Genomic DNA, 16,141 nt, shown 5'->3' on the forward strand with positions numbered 1-16,141 from the left:
TTCCTCAGCACTTCCCCAGCAGTTGAAGCGAGTATCACGTCAACATATTCCTATACACACTCCTTCTTTGACCTGCATTCGGATGCGGCCGGCGCTGGTATTGCCTAATATAAAGAATAAGGTCACCAGTTTTTACACATTGAGGATGAATGTTAATCCCCAGCATCATCCATTGATTCTCTGTATAATTACAGCTAATCTGGCAATAACGGAGTAGCAACCGCGGGCGGTCAACCATGCTCATGCTCATGCTCATGCTCATGCTCATGCTCATGCTCATGCTCAGCACTTCCCAAGCAGTTGAAATTACAACTTCCTGATCTACCGAATTTACGCTCGAAATACCTGCGAGAAGTATTTGGTGGTGCTTGAACAGCAGTTTAAAATGTGAGCGATAGAATTGGTTCAAAAAGAAATTATTTTGAACATGCATCCAGAATGAGAACGCGATTAAAACTTGGCTGATAACAGTTGAGTCATGAACGACTCGAGCAGTTTCTTAGGCGAGTTACTCGACAAAATCCAACCGACTCTCCATTAGTATTACTAAAATTGGTCAGGCGAGTAACTCGCCGCTTGCGTCGTCTTCTGTGCCAATCCCCTACACAGGAGATAGACCACGAAATATAAGAATAATCCTATTAAACTGCAACCATCCTTTAGTGTTTTTCCCAAAAATTTAGAAGAAATTGATTGTTTGGAGGGGGATTGTTTGGAAGTAGTAGTTGTAGTTCAAACAAAACTTAGTATAGAAGCTATTTATTATTGCCATTTCATTTATTTTTACCATTCCAATGCACACACGAGTACAATAATTTCAAAGTTGATTCGAAGAAAACTCACCAGAAATCACTTCATTTTTTATAATGTACCGGTTGTAAATCTCAGATAATATTTGAAGACGGTACCATGGGGAAGAAATATAATTTCTTCGGTAGCATAGAAATGAAGGAACGCAATCACCGAGAAAAACTGCACCATAAATGACTCAGGAAGTGCTGATATTTTCATTACCTAAAGCTAATTGTTATTTTACAATTATTACGCAGAGTTGACGAGCAACTGTTTTGTTTATTTATTATCGAACACTCATCACCACGGCTGAGTAGTGATGGAAAACCACACTCAGACCAAGGTTTTTTTTTGCGTGATTCTGGTGGAACGGGTAATTAGATGATATACTGATAATTTTTTTTATTGATCGCCCCTAACCGATGATACCTGGGGCAATAAATGCTCCGCAGGCCGGACCCCTGAAGCGGAGTTGCAGAACCGTGAAAATAACCGGCAACAAAACGTTATTAAACAAGTTTTCCTCGACGCCCGCGCTGCGATTAACTTTCCACCACCACCGGCGGCTGCAGTGAACGGTTCCACTTGCTACGTGTAGCTGAAGGTTGGTGGGAAAGAGGAGAGAGGATGGGGCGATAGCAGGTTAGCGGACTCTACCATCATCATTATCGTCATCTTTTTCGTTACGTTGCGAGATAAACAGCATCATGTTATCGATATCGTGCGTTTTTCTTCCGCTAGATTTGCTGTTGTTTTTGCTGCTCGAAGACATAGTTTTCCAGCATCTGTGAACAATAATGCAAGACAGGTGTGAGGATTTATTTCGGTCGAAAAAAAAACAACAAACAGATTCATTTTATTTATTTTTTTATTCAAAGAAGATTCTTAAGAGTATTACCAACGATGTATAATTTCGCATATATTATTACATTGCTTCATTTGAATCGAGTTTTCCAAAAACAAAAACTAGTTTCATTATCGTTCGCGGTAGATATATATTTATAGTTAGACATACTTTTTACAATTATTTAAAACAAAAAAAAATCTTTTGTGTATCTCTTATGCACAGTCTATTTTCATATGACACAGTTCGATTACCTTAACTAAGTACTAAGAGTTAGAGGTCGAAGACGTTCACTAAACTAGCGTATTAACAACATTATCAATAAAACAACTGAAGTATTTTGACTAAACGACCGGGCCTTATGATTAACTTAACAAAACTAACATATTCGTTTTCTCAACAGAAAATTGTTGAATTATTCTTTACACATTTAATGACTTTTACCCAGGTTTGGATAAAACTGTAGGAGTGCAGTTGCTGTTCTGTACTGAATGCGTTGCTGAAGCATGTTTTATTTCACTACAAGATGGATGGCTGGAAGCAGGCCTATGTTATACATGGCTTTATTTGAACTACTTTCGACTTGGGTATTTGATTGTTTTGTTTACCAGAAGCACGGAATAACACTTGCGTAGCTAAATCATAAATCTATAGGCCACGGAAAACAGTTTTACGCATCTTGGTTCAATTAGAGAGTAACTCTACATTTACAGCAGCATAGGGAATTATTTGCTTTTTTGATTATTTGCCTTTTAGTTATCTAACGGTTTAAATTCGCGTCCGAGGTGGATAAATTCTACCGACAAATTACGTCTACGATTTTTTTTTTTTTCAATATACATCATCTAGTATCGTGACACGATTAGCAGCGACTGGCTGCTCAACCGGTAACTAGTAGCTCACAAAATCCATCATCGTTTTGGCATCAAATGATTAACCTTGGTTCGAATGGAGCCGACTCGAGAGGGTCGCTTCCTTAAATTCTAGCGCATTTTGGGTAAAATAATACCGACCGTGATAAGTCGGCCAATTGGCTGGTAGAAATCTTCTCAAGCGTAGTTTAAATGCAGCGACGACGGCCATGCACGACTCCTCTCGCTAGTGCCAGCTGCTGGTCCTACTAAACGTAGGCCCCCCGACTTCGACTATCCTTGCCCTGTAAACGTTCGGCAAATTGCCTCCAGCTAACAACGGTCTTGCCAGACCAAAGCCATACACTGGAGGTGACACCGACCAGCATCGAGCAAACGTACTTGGCCATGTAAATATGGAAGATTGGTTTTTCCTCCTCTGGTACCATGTTGCTGTTGTACTTGGTAGCCGGACATGGAATCGAGAAAATCCGACACATCTGCCGGTTCCATTGGATCATCCATTCATCGAAATTGAAGTACTCGTAGAACAGACAGCCGAGATAGCCGAGCGCGGGCAAAATGAACAGTCCACTGAAGAATCCTATCCGCAGCATCAGCCGTTCCAGTTTGTCCGTGCGGGTTCCATCGTGCTTCATCACCGTCCGGATTCGAAACAGGGACACGAATCCTGCCAGCAAAAAGATCGCCCCTAGTGACAGGTAGATGCAGAGCGGAATCAGTAGGAACATGGCCTGCGAGTGCGTATCCAGCTGACCGACAAAACAGACCCCGGCCAGCACGTCACCTGCGATGGGAGAAAGAAGGCAAGAAGAAAGCACAAAATTAATACCTTGTTGTCAACGGTTTCATCGGGTGCACATATTGCTTCTCGCAAGGTGGCTGCGTGTGCGCATAATCAAAGCTCATTGGTGCTGCAATTATAGAGGCATTTGTAATTACTGATATGTTCTTGATATTCGAAGGAAACCGAGCACATCTCGTTAAGACAGCCGAGTGCCGTTAACTGAAGGAGAAGTGTAAAGTAGCAATTTTGAAACAAGATAGGTTTGATTACAATGTGACAAAATGTCTCTTCTAATTTTGCACTACTTAATATATCCGAAATGTGATTGAATGTACTGTTATATGAACAAATCAGTTCCGCGAGGTTAGTATCTATGGTTTCTGCAGATTTTTTTTCTTTTTAGTAGCATTTCAAATAAGAAGTAAAAACTTGAGTAAATAATCAGTCGACAGAAGCGTATAGTTTAATTGTCACTAACAACCATATTTTTCAAAATGGGATCGAATGGCAGGAGAATCTTCTTTAAATTTATTTAACATATTCACCCCGGGACGGCAAACTGAAACAAATCCGTTGACTTTCGTGGATATTTTGAAAAATCCGTACATTTTATTTACGGATCCGGTTATCTGTAGAGGTAGAACAGGGAAAAAAATTAGGGAATTTCATATAATTTTCACAGCCAGACTGCTGTTAATAAAATCAATTATGAGTCGTTGCCAACAAAATAGTTAGTTCTTCATCAAACATTCTATTGAATACAATGCCAATCGGCTGCAGCTTGTGTTTTTGCTAACCAATGACCGTATGCTGTGTTCACTTCAGGAAAATGAGCCAGTCGCATTGAAAATGTATGAAGATATTCGAACTTGTCTTCAATTTTCGTTACTCAATAAAAAAAATGGTGGCTATAATTATCATATCACAAAAATCTTGTTTATTCTAACTGTATTGATAGATACATTCAAGCACATATTGATTAATACATTCCGTACAATTGTATGGGAGCTATCAGTATCTTAAATCTTCCCCTCTCAACGTTACATGATCATTAAGTTTAACATAGTGAATCCAGATACTTTCGAAAAAGAATCAATAGCAGTTTTAATTCCCCTGCGAATCGAGCAGAAAATCAAGAAAACATACAAAAAGGTTAGGCCAAATCAGTGAATATTCAGTATTTGGATTGAGAAAACACTCTAAATAAACGATTTGAAAATGAAAGACCATAAAAACTAGCCGTTTTTAAACGACTTTTCTTGGAAATCCACGCAAAATAATCCCGTAAATCCTAAAATCCTAAAAAGTTCTACGAGAAGCTGAACAGCTCCCGTTAAGGCTTCGTGCCACAAGCCGATATGTGCAGGAGCTTGGACGGCAACCTCCTTACAGACGAGTGTGAGGTGATCGAAAGGTGGAGGCAGCACTTCGACGAGCATCTAAACGGCGATGCGGTAGAGCGCGAGGACGGTATGGCAACTGATCTTGGTGCACGAGCAGAAGACATCAGAATTCCAGCCCCCGATCTTCTGGAGGTGGAGGAGGAGATTGGTCGGCTGAAAAACAACAAAGCTGCTGGAGTGGACCAACTTCCAAGCGAGCTATTGTAATACGGTGGAGAAGCACTGGCTAGAGCCGTGCACTGAATCATTGTCAAGGCTTGGAAGGAAGAACGAGTACCGGAGGAGTGGATGGAGGGTATTGTGTGTCCCATCTACAAAAAGGGCAACAAACTGGAGTGCTGCAATTATCGGGCAATCACTCTGTTGAACGCCGCCTACAAGGTACTCTCCCAAATACTTTGCCGTCAACTATCACCATTTGCAAAGCAGTTCGTGGGGCACTACCAGGCGGGATTTATGGGTGCCCACGCCACCACGGATCAGATATTCGCGGTTCGGCAGGTTATGCAGAAATGCCGCAAATATATCGTGCCCACACATCATTTGTCCATCGATTTCAAATCGGCGTACGACACAATCGATCGGGACAAGCTATGACAAATTATGCACGACTACGGTTTTCCGGACAAACTGACGCGGTCAAAGCGACGATGGATCGAGTGATGTGTGTAGTTCGAGTTTTGGGGGCACTCTCGAGCCCCTTCGAAACCCGAAGAGGGCTAAGGCAAGGTGATGGTCTCTCGTGCATACTGTTCAACATTGCCCTGGAAGGTGTCATTAGAAGAGCGGGGATTAACACGAGTGGCAAGATTTTCCAAAAGTCGGTCCAACTGTTTGGTTTCGCCGACGATATCGACATTGTGGCTCGGACCTTTGTGAAGATGGCGGATACGTACATCGGACTAAAGGCTGAAGCCAAAAAGATTGGACTGGTCATCAATGCATCGAAGACAAAGTACATGAAAAGAAAGGGTTCACGAGAAGACAGTAACAGTATTAGTAACCTCCCACCTCGAGTTAAAATTGGTGGTGATGAAATCGAGGTGGTCGATGAGTTCGTGTTCCTGGGCTGTAACTGCCGACAACGATACCAGCAGAGAAATTCAACGGCGCATTATGGCAGGAAATCGTGCATACTTTGGTCTCCGGAGGACGCTTCGATCGAGTAGAATTCGCCGCCGCACCAAGTTAACCATCTACAAGACGCTGATCAGACCGGTAGTCCTCTACGGGCATGAGACATGGACTATGCTTGTGGAGGACCAACGCGTCCTAGCGGTGTTCGAGCGGAAGGTGCTGCGTACCATTTTCGGTGGACTGCAGATGGAAAACGGAGTGTGGAGAAGGCGAATGAACCAAGAACTGCAGGAGCTGCTTGGGGAGCCATCTATCGTCCACAACGCTAAGATAGGCAGGTTGCGGTGGGCTGGGCATGATGTAAGAACATCAGACGACAGCCCGGTAAAGATGGTTCTAGAAACAATCCATCAGGGACGAGACGGAGAGGTGCACAGCGGGCAAGGTGGATCGATCAGATGGAAGACGACCTGCGAACCCTACGCAGACTGCAGAGCTGGCGAACTGCAGCCATGGACCGAGTGGAATGGAGACGACTCTTACGTACAGCAAAAGCCACACCACGGCTTGGGACTGTTTGGTAAGGTAAGTAAGTAAATCCTAAAATCCTTGTAAAAAACTTTAGTGTGAATAAAATATACACCCAAAACAAACGGAGAAAATTTTTTTACATTTTAGCAAGATTTCGTTACTCTTTGTATTTTATGATCGCGCATTAAATACAAAAAGTAATTTCTACACGGGAACATACAACCAAGAGTCACAATGCGTGTGTTAGTGGGGTTCAGGTTCATTTCAATTCTCTCTAACGTTTGCGGTAAAAAATGGACAAAAATTGCCGTTTTTCATGAGTTTACCTTTAATCGCACTGACGAAACTACTCATGCATCATCAATCATAGTAACCTATGAGTTAGCGAAAAAAATTGATAGCTCTATCAGTCAAACTCTAACTGTGATGGCGAAAAAAGTGAAGCTCTCTGTTCAGAAGTGTGCGCATTCAAAGAACGGTTCCCCGCCGCGTCAAAAACGGACATCATGCGGCACTTTGTGGACGCCGGGTGTACCCGTTCCGGCATACTATTAGATAACGATCAGAGAACGAAAGCAAGCCCGGTTCCGGACGGCTAACGACCCTGAGCGACAAGAAGCTTCAAAGGATGCTGAAGAGAAAAAACCAAGAGAAAAGTGGCTAAATCGCTGCGTGCACTTGGTCGGTAGGTTGGTGCATGCGGTGAAACAGTGTAACAGTATCTGGAGAACATAGACATACATGTCAGGAAGCGGCAGTCCCGTCCACTGGTCTCGGAGCTGCAGGCAATGACGCAGCGACAGCGGTTGAATAAGATGGTCAAGTTGATTTTCCCGGCAAATCGCCACGTGGCAGTGGTGATGGACGACGAGACCTATCTCACCCTAGATGGCAACGACTGGCAGAGTACTTCGTGTTTCACTTCTCCCACGAAGGAATTGAGCTCCGAGGTAAAATTTATTTCACACACCAAGTTCCCCAAGAAGATGCTGCTGTGGCTGACAATCAGCGAGAACGGGATGTCAAAGCCGCTCTTCTTTCGCTCCGGGCTGGCCGTGAGCGGAGAAATTTATTGTACGAAGTGGCTACCAGAAGTTGCGTCGTTCATCAAGATATACTATTAGAGCGAAGACACGGTATTCTGGCCAGATTGGACGTCTGCCCACCACTCGAAGCGATCGTTAGAGGAGATGCTGCGTCCCATCAAGAATTTCTGGGCGAACTTGAAGCGCATGATCTATTTCAACAATTTTGTCGCGAAAACGGAAAGGAATCAATAAAAAACGAAGAAAGAGCTTAAAAACATGCCTACACGCATGTTTTCGTCCGCCATGGCGAATGTTTCGGTCAACTGCCGGAAGGCCGCTCGCAAGGGCGTAGATTTTTTTTGCAATTTTTTTTTAATAACATAATATAATTACCATTAATGGGAAATTTATCCAACTCAATTATTTGTCTTAGTTTTGTTTCATTTGTCCATTTTTTTACCGCAAACGTTATTCGCACATATTCAGAAACTTAATATAAAGTTTCTAGATAAGCACGAGTTTTGTACTTTCAAACAGGTCCAAACGAATTTATTTCGCGGTCAACACGATGAAATTTTAGGGAGGAACAATTCTAAGGAAAGAAAAAAACATATTTGCATATACGATTGGTTTCCAATATGATACGTGTACGCACTGACAAACGATCAAACCGACGACGTAAAGGAGGAATTCTATGAGCTCCTTGAGAAAACGTATGGAGAGTGCCCACAACACGACATAAAGATCGTCAACGGAGATACGAACGCACGAGTCGGGCGAGAGGAGTTCTTTCGTCCCGTTATTCATAGGGAAAGCCTTCACTCTACCACCAACGACAACGGCCTAAGGCTAGTGAACTTCGCCGCGGCCAGGGAAATGGCCATCTACAGTTCCATTTTGCACGTCTGAACATTCGGAAGCACACCTGGAGGCACCCCAATGGAGAGGCTTGCTCCCAGATCGACCACATGCTGATCGACGGCCGGCACTTTTTAGACGTCAAAGATGTGCTGTCCTTTCGAGGGCAATCATCGACTCGGATCACTATCTTGTGGTAGGTAAAACTCACGCCCGGCTGTCCAACGTATTCAAATCGCGATCGGCGGAGAACATACGTCAGGACATCCAGAGGTCATCAGCGGAAGGAGTTGCTGTAGAGTATACTCGGAAAGCTGTTAGACGGATCGGTGAACCAACAGGAATGGACCTGAACGAGCAGAAGAAGCAAATCCATGATGCGGTCAGCGAAACAGCGCGAGAAGTGATAGGCATGACAACGGGAACCACGCGAAGGGGGTGGTTCGGTGCTGAGTGTGTAGAGGTGACGGAAGAGAAGAAGCGGGTCTAGGCCAACACGTTAGTAGCAGCTAATAGTGCGGTGCGACAGATGCGGGAGGAATACCGGGAGACACGAGCTGCCGGAAAGAGGCTTCAGCGCCGTAAGAGACGTGAGCACTACGATCGCGTCCTCGCGGAGGCGGAGAATTGCTTCACCAGGCACGACACGAGGAGATTCTATAGAACGAATAACGGGATCAGGAGCCGAACCGTGCCAGTACCTGCCATGTGTAATGACAAGGGGGAACCTGTTTATCGAAAAATTGGAGATGGCCAGGCGTTGGAAGCAACATTTTGAAGTGCTGTTGAGCGGTAAGGGAGGTAGGAGAGTCGGCAAGAAGAACAGGTAAAAAATTGGGTAGTACGGGCAAGCTGTGGACTCTTCAACTTCGGACGACGTGAAGAATGCTTGCCGAAATGCTTGCAGCTGAAGAACCACAAAGCCGCTGGGAAGGACGGCTTACCGGCCGAAAGAACATAGACTCGAGTGTAGTAATTATCGAGGTATAACTCTCCTCAATTCCGCGTCTAAAATTCACTTCCGTATCCTGTTCCAGCGACTGAGGTCGTTGCAGGAAACATAGCAGGAATCGATCTACAACGGACAAGATGTTCATCTTGAGACAGATCCTCGACAAGTTTCGAGAAAACAACTTGCAAACACATCATCTGTTCGTAGACTTCAAGGCGGTGTACGATACAGTGAAACGCAACAAGCTGTGGCAAATAATGCTTGAACATAGTTTTCCAACAAAACTAATTGAACTGTTACGTGCGACGCTTAACGGTTTCACATCAAGCGTAAGGACAGCGGGCGAATTTTCGGACGCGTTTGTGGCGTTAGATGGTCTAAAGCAAGGTGATGGGCTCTCGAACGGCACCAACCTTTACGATGTCTCCCATGCTTCTGGGTTTCGCGGACGACAGTGATATGATTGATGTTAACCCTAGAGCTGTTGAGGAGGCTAGATGAATTGGACGAAGAACAAGGTGTGGCTGGCAGAGAGCGTAGTAGGTCCCATAGCCTATAGATCCGTACAAAATTTGCGCTCTATAGAACTCTGATCCTCCCGGTGATGGCGCTTTACGGACTTGAATCGTGGACGTGGAGGAGGCCGATTGACGAGCGCTTGGAGTCTTCGAGCGTAGAATCCTGCGATCAATACTCGGAGCAAACTAGGAAATGGGGTGTGGCGCAGGCGCATGAATCACGAACTGTACGAAGTATACAAACACGCTGATATTGTCAAGTAAATGAAACACGGCAGGTTACAGTGGGCTGGCCACGGAAGGCGGATGAGCGACCGGCAAAGATAATAATTAGCAGGGAACCGGATAAAGGCCGACGACTTCGAGGCAGACCTCGCACAAGCTGGATGTGTGCTCTCGAGGAGGAAGCCAGAGCAGCGGGTGTAAGGGGAGACTGCAGAGGAGCAGCCCAAGACCGACTTTTGTGGAGGCGTATTTTGGATTCGGCATTGGATCTCAACGATCTGTCGCCATAAAAGTAAGTAGATACGTGACAAGTGAAAATATTGTATGCATATAGTTGTAACGGCCATTTTTAGATGCTATTGATCTCGTAACATGTTCAAATGACATTATTTGTTATTTTTCACTGAGAATTAATGTTATTGCTTTTAAGTAACAAATTTGTTACACCAGGTAAAATTTTTCGCTAGTGCTTTTAAAGTAACAAGTGAAAATTTTGCGTGTATGTATCCTTGCATTACTAGAAATTCTAGGCTTTGAATGAAAAACTATTTTTCAGGTCAGTGTAGTACAATTCTGAGTACATTTCGTTGATTATTTATCAGAATAAGACGAATAAGAAAAATAACTGTACCTTTATATATATATATATATATATATATATATATATATATATTTTTTTTTTTTTTTTTTTTTTTTTTTTTTTTTTTTTTTTGTTTCAGGTGAAGGGGAAATTTGCATCCAAACCCCTGAGGTGACCAACCTCAGGGAGTGTGGGGTTGGTTTGAATCAGTGACCGGACCCACTAAAACCCCTTCAGTCTCCAGCCCATAATACTCCCCGGGACCACCGCTAGGTATTGCTTCGGGGAGCGGCTTTTGTGCTCTGTGCACCCTCTTGGTTCTTTAGGTCTTTTTGCTAACTTAGCTAACTAACCTGGAGACTGGCCGTTAGCTAACACTGGCGTGTCGGTGGTCAACCTGTCGCCTGTTTTGCAATTCTAAAACTATTTGAGAGGCGGCTGTACAAACCGCCCTCCAAATGTTTGGGTCTTTACACATCCTCCGAACTAGGTTGTCCGGAGTGGTGTCTGGCCCGCTCACTACCATCATGTCGCTCCGCGCATGCACAAAACGAGGGCACACGAAGAAGACATGCTCAGCAGTCTCTTCCGCATCCGCGCACTCGGGACACATGGGGGACCCCGCATGCCCGAATCTGTGTAGATACTGCCTAAAGCAACCATGGCCTGACAGAATCTGTGTCAGATGGAAGTTCACTTCTCCATGGCGCCTCCCGACCCATCCGGATACATCCGGAATAAGTCGATGCGTCCATCTACCCTTCGCGGAATTGGACCACTCCTGCTGCCATCTGATCATCGAGAATGATCTTCTGGTACCTCGTATGCCCCTTGTGTCACGTTGATCGAAGCATTCTACGTCCTCCTTAATGGCTATGCTGATAGGCAACATGCCGGACAGGACGCAGATTGCGTCGTATGACACAGTTCGATACGCGCTCGCAACCCTCAGGCACATGAGCCTGTAGGTACTTTCCAACTTACTCCGATGTTTACTAGTACCTAATGCTTTGGACCACACTGGCCCGCCATATCTCAGTATGGACGAAGTCACGCTAGCTAGAAGTTTCCGCTTGCTGCCGTACACTGCTGAGCTATTGGACATCATGCGAGATAATGCTGCAATAGCCATTGAAGCCTTCTTGCAGGCATATTCGACATGGCTCCCGAAGGCGAGCTTGTCATCGATCATCACCCCCAGCAGCTTCAGGGAGCGCTTAGAGGCGATGGTGCAATTCCCGACATTGATCAACGCCTGTTGCTTCGACTTGCGGTTATTGACAACTGAAATCTCCGTCTTATGATGCGCCAGCTCCAGTTTTTTGGAGCGCATCCAGTCCTCGACGACGCTTATAGAGTGCGAAGCCGTCAACTCAACCTCCTCGATCGACTCGCCGTAGACCTCAAGTGTGATGTCGTCCGCAAATCCAACGATCACAACCCCTTGGGGGAGCTTTAGTTTCAGCACTTCATCGTACATGATATTCCACAGTACCGGGCCCAGGATGGAACCTTGTGGAACCCCTGCGGTAATTGGGACACATTTTTGACCCTCGTCTGTGCTGTAAACTAGCACACGATTCTGGAAATAATTTTCCAGAATCCTGTACAAAGACACCGGAATGTCTAGTTTCCGAAGCGAGTGGGCTATGGAATCCCAGCTAACACTATTGAACGCATTTTTCACGTCCAACGTGACGATTGCGCAATAGCGAATGCCCCATCTTTTACGCTGGAGTGCTACCTCTGCTGTTTTGGTGACGGACAGAATAGCATCCACCGTAGACTTGCCTTTTCGGAAGCCGAACTGGTTACTCGACAGACCGTTTGCACATTCGGTGTACCTAACCAGTCTATTGAGAATAACCTTCTCGAGCACCTTACCCGCCGTATCGAGCAGACATATCGGTCTGTATGCCGACGGGTCACCAGGTGGTTTCCCTGTCTTCGGCAATAAGACCAGCTTCTGTCGCTTCCATCTGTCTGGGAATGTACAGTCATCCAGGCACTTCTGCATGACTTCCCGAAATAGTCTGGGGGCCTCTTTGATGGCCTTCTTCACAGCCAGATTCGGAATCCCATCCAATCCCGGTGCCTTGCTCACCTTCAGGGAGTTGGCGATCGCGATGAGTTCCTCATTCGTAACCGTTTCCGCCTCCTCTGCCTCGGCACGGCTAACGCCGTCACTCATATATTGGGTGTTCGGCAGGTTGGCCGACCACCTCTGGTCTGAGTTTGAGATACTGGAACGTCGGTGAAGTGACTCGCCAGCCGGAGGCCAAGGATTTGGCTCGTGGCGTGGAAAGAGTCCCTCTATGATCCGCTCAAGCATCGCTGGTGATTTTTCTGCGGGCGCCATCGCACCCTTAGTCTTGGCCATCACCATCCTATAGGCGTTACCCCACGGGTTAGTGTTGGCACTAGCGCACAGTCTTTCGAAGCACGCACGTTTACTAGCTTTTATTGCTCTCTTAAGCGCCGCTCTTGCGGAACTGAATTCCCCTCGACGATCTTCCCTTTCTTCGTCGGTTCGCGCACGTTGAATCCTTCTTCTCGCTTGAAGACACGCTCTGCGGAGGTCCGCTATCGCGTCGGTCCACCAGTAGACTGGTGGCCTTCCATGCCTAGGCTGGCGGTTCCTAGGCATAGTGGCGTCGCACGCCCGCGAAAGTATGGCAACAAGTTGATCAGCGCTCGGGTTACGAATTCTGCTTGCCTCGTGTTCTAGTCTAATTGCTTCCGCAAATACCTCTTCGTTGAAGTGTGGTATCCTCCACCCGCGAGGAGCTGGAGTGTTAATTCTACTCGCCACATGCGGTCTCGTTTTACAGTCTACGCTATAACAGACCGCCAGATGGTCGCTATGAGTGTAGCCATCGTCTACCCTCCAGTTCGTGATCAATCCTGGACTACAGAATGTCACATCGATGATCGACTCCGCGCCGTTTCTACTGAAGGTGCTCTTCAAGCCGACGTTGGCCAGATCTATGTTGAGCTTCGCCAAAGCCTCCAACAAGATCCGGCCTCTCTGGTTTGTGCGTCGACTTCCCCACTCAGTTGCCCATGCGTTGAAGTCGCCCGCCACTACCAACGGTGATAGACCGATCAGCTCCCCGGTGGCTCGGTCGATCATCCTTGCGAACTGCTCGGTAGACCAACGAGGCGGAGCATAGCAGCTGCAGTAGTACACTCCGTTCACCTTGGCAACCGCGTATCCTTCGTTTGAAGTTGACACTATCTCTTGAACCGGGAACCTGCTCGTCGTCCATATTGCCGCCATACCGGACCCGTCCGAAATCCAGTTACCGTTTCCGGAAGGAATTCGGTAGGGGTCCGAGATTATGGCGATGTCCGACAACGACTCAGTGACTGCTTGGTATAGCAGTTGCTGAGCCGCGAAGCAGTGGTTCAAATTTAGCTGTGTCACTCTCACGCCCGTGGCTTGCTAGTCGGCTTACCGGCCGTGCACCTCGGGCCTCCCATTATGTGCTTTGCGTCACGCTTCCCGGCGCACGCCAAGCACTTCGGGGGCTCTCCGCAGTCTTTGCTTTTGTGGCCTGCAGCACCACACCGCCTGCATAGGGAGCTCCTGTCAGGCCCCTTGCAGCTAAAGGACTTGTGTCCTTGCTCGAAGCATCGAAAGCAGACCTCCGGCGGCTGGTAGATGCTGAGTGGGCACATTGACCAGCCCACTTTGAGCCTCGCTACCTTTAGCGCCTGGTTTGCGTCTACTGACGAAAGCCTGACAGTGGCGGTCTGGGTTCCTACTGGGCCTTTGCGCAGTCGAACTGCCTCTGGTGCCACAACCACTTCGCACTGCTCCTTGAGGGCATCCACGACTTCGCATGCCTCGGTGACTTCGTCCAGGTATTTAAGTTGTAGGGTTACCTGCGACGTGAGTGCCCGAACCTGCACTCTATCTCCAAGCGCCTCTTGGGCCAATGCCCGATAGGCTGGGCCCTTGTTTCTGGCTTCTTTGCGGAGCTCAACGATCATTTCTCCCTTGCGGGATCGGCGGATGCTACGCACATCTGCCCCCAGATCTTTGAGCTTCGCATCGCCTCTCATTGCCTTAAGGACTTCCGAGTACTTTGACTCTTCTGTCTTAAGGATGAGTGCGTCGCCCTTATTTTTAACTTTCTTCGTCGCAGGATTTGTAACCGGATGCGGTTTTTTGGCCACCACTTTTTGGTTCCTACTCCTTCCCGGAACCGTTACCCACGGGTTACCGGGAGCCTTCTGCTCCTTGGCTGCCACCGTGGGCGTTGCTTGCGCCACTCCTACACCGGTCTGAGGGCTGTTTGCGATTAAACGCTTCTTGGTGCCCCCGGGGGCCGTCTCTCCCGGGGACTGTCGCGTTCGTTTGGCAGCTGGCCCTGCCGCGCAAACCGCCGCAAACGTGCTAGCGTCCGTTTGGACCGACTTCGTCGCCAGCTCGGTCACCTTCGTCTCCTCTTTCTCCGCAGCCGCAGCTTTCATTTCGAGCTCGGCGTGCTCCTTTTTCGCAGCATCGACGGAGGACCGAAGCATGTAGAGGGCCTGCTTCAAGTACTTCGTTGTATTGCTGCGACTTTTCGCAAACTCGATTATAGCATCGAGCTGCTCAGACAGGGCCACTACCCTCGGTAGCGTGTCCCGCTGTCTTCCGACCGCCTTTAATAGCTGTGGACCAGCCACCGCGATGTCTTGCGTAGATCCGGTAGGCGTACTGCCTTTACCGTCTTCGCAGGCGACCTTCACTGCATCCGTCTCCACTTTTCTAGGCGGAGACCGCTGGATGCCACCTCGCGCAAATGGGTTTTCCAACCCATCTGCCCCCATCTCCAGAGTTTTGTTTTTCTGCATTCTTGTTAATTGGGTCCCCCTACCAGCCGCTATCCTTATCCATAATGGAGTAGTCGCCTAAATGGTCCCAAGGTAGTCTATGCCGGAGCAGTGAGGCCATGGCTAGGGGCGGCTGCCATAGCGCCTTATGGGCAACTATGACACCCCCGACCGGCGCAAGTCAGGAAAAGACATCTGATCCTACTCCTGCCTGGTTCCCACCAGGCAATGGACTCGGAACGTACTGGAAGGCCTGCCAGGTTTTACGGGACGGAGACCCCTGCACCGGTTGTAATCTCGCCGTTTCAAGCCGTTATCACACGACATTACTAAGGGAGCTCGGCGCAGGTGCCAGCCCAAAATCATGGTACGAAAACGAAATCCGACTCGTATCCTATAGTGATGCGACCAGTTGCCGTAATTGGGAACATTACTGGCATCAGTCCCAATGGGCGGTATAGTGCATTTGGGTGGTGGGAGCGGCACTACTCGCTCCGTCGGAGCTGCTTCCGGCCAGTGTGGCTTTTGCGAGAATTCAGCGGCCCAGTGCCTGAATCTCGCCACGACCTAGGCTAGCTCCCGCTGATGGTCCGGGACTGCTTGCTAGCAGTGAGCACTTCCGTGGCCTTCGGTGATCGCCAATTACCGACCCGTGGTGGCATACAGCTCTGCCATATATATATATATATATATATATATATATATATATATATATATATATATATATATATATATATATATATATATATATATATATATATATATATATATATATATATATATATATATATATATATATATATATATATATATATATTTATATATATATATATATATATATATATATATT

The 16,141-nt window shown here is 46.9% G+C and overlaps 1 protein-coding gene across 1 annotated transcript in view; it reads right to left on the reverse strand.

Annotated features, from left to right (window-relative positions):
• Window positions 1-1,671: 1,671 nt before the first annotated feature.
• The window catches only part of LOC129722955 (frizzled-like), a 107,779-nt gene continuing 93,309 nt past the window's right edge, over window positions 1,672-16,141 (reverse strand). The window contains exon 5 of the mRNA XM_055676839.1: window positions 1,672-3,295. Within this exon, the coding sequence (XP_055532814.1) occupies window positions 2,757-3,295 (539 nt within the window). The 3' untranslated portion in view covers window positions 1,672-2,756. The remainder of the gene's footprint in view (window positions 3,296-16,141) is intronic.

This window comes from Wyeomyia smithii, chromosome 2 (genome assembly GCF_029784165.1).
Source record: "Wyeomyia smithii strain HCP4-BCI-WySm-NY-G18 chromosome 2, ASM2978416v1, whole genome shotgun sequence".
NCBI classification, from domain to species: Eukaryota; Metazoa; Arthropoda; class Insecta; order Diptera; family Culicidae; genus Wyeomyia; species Wyeomyia smithii.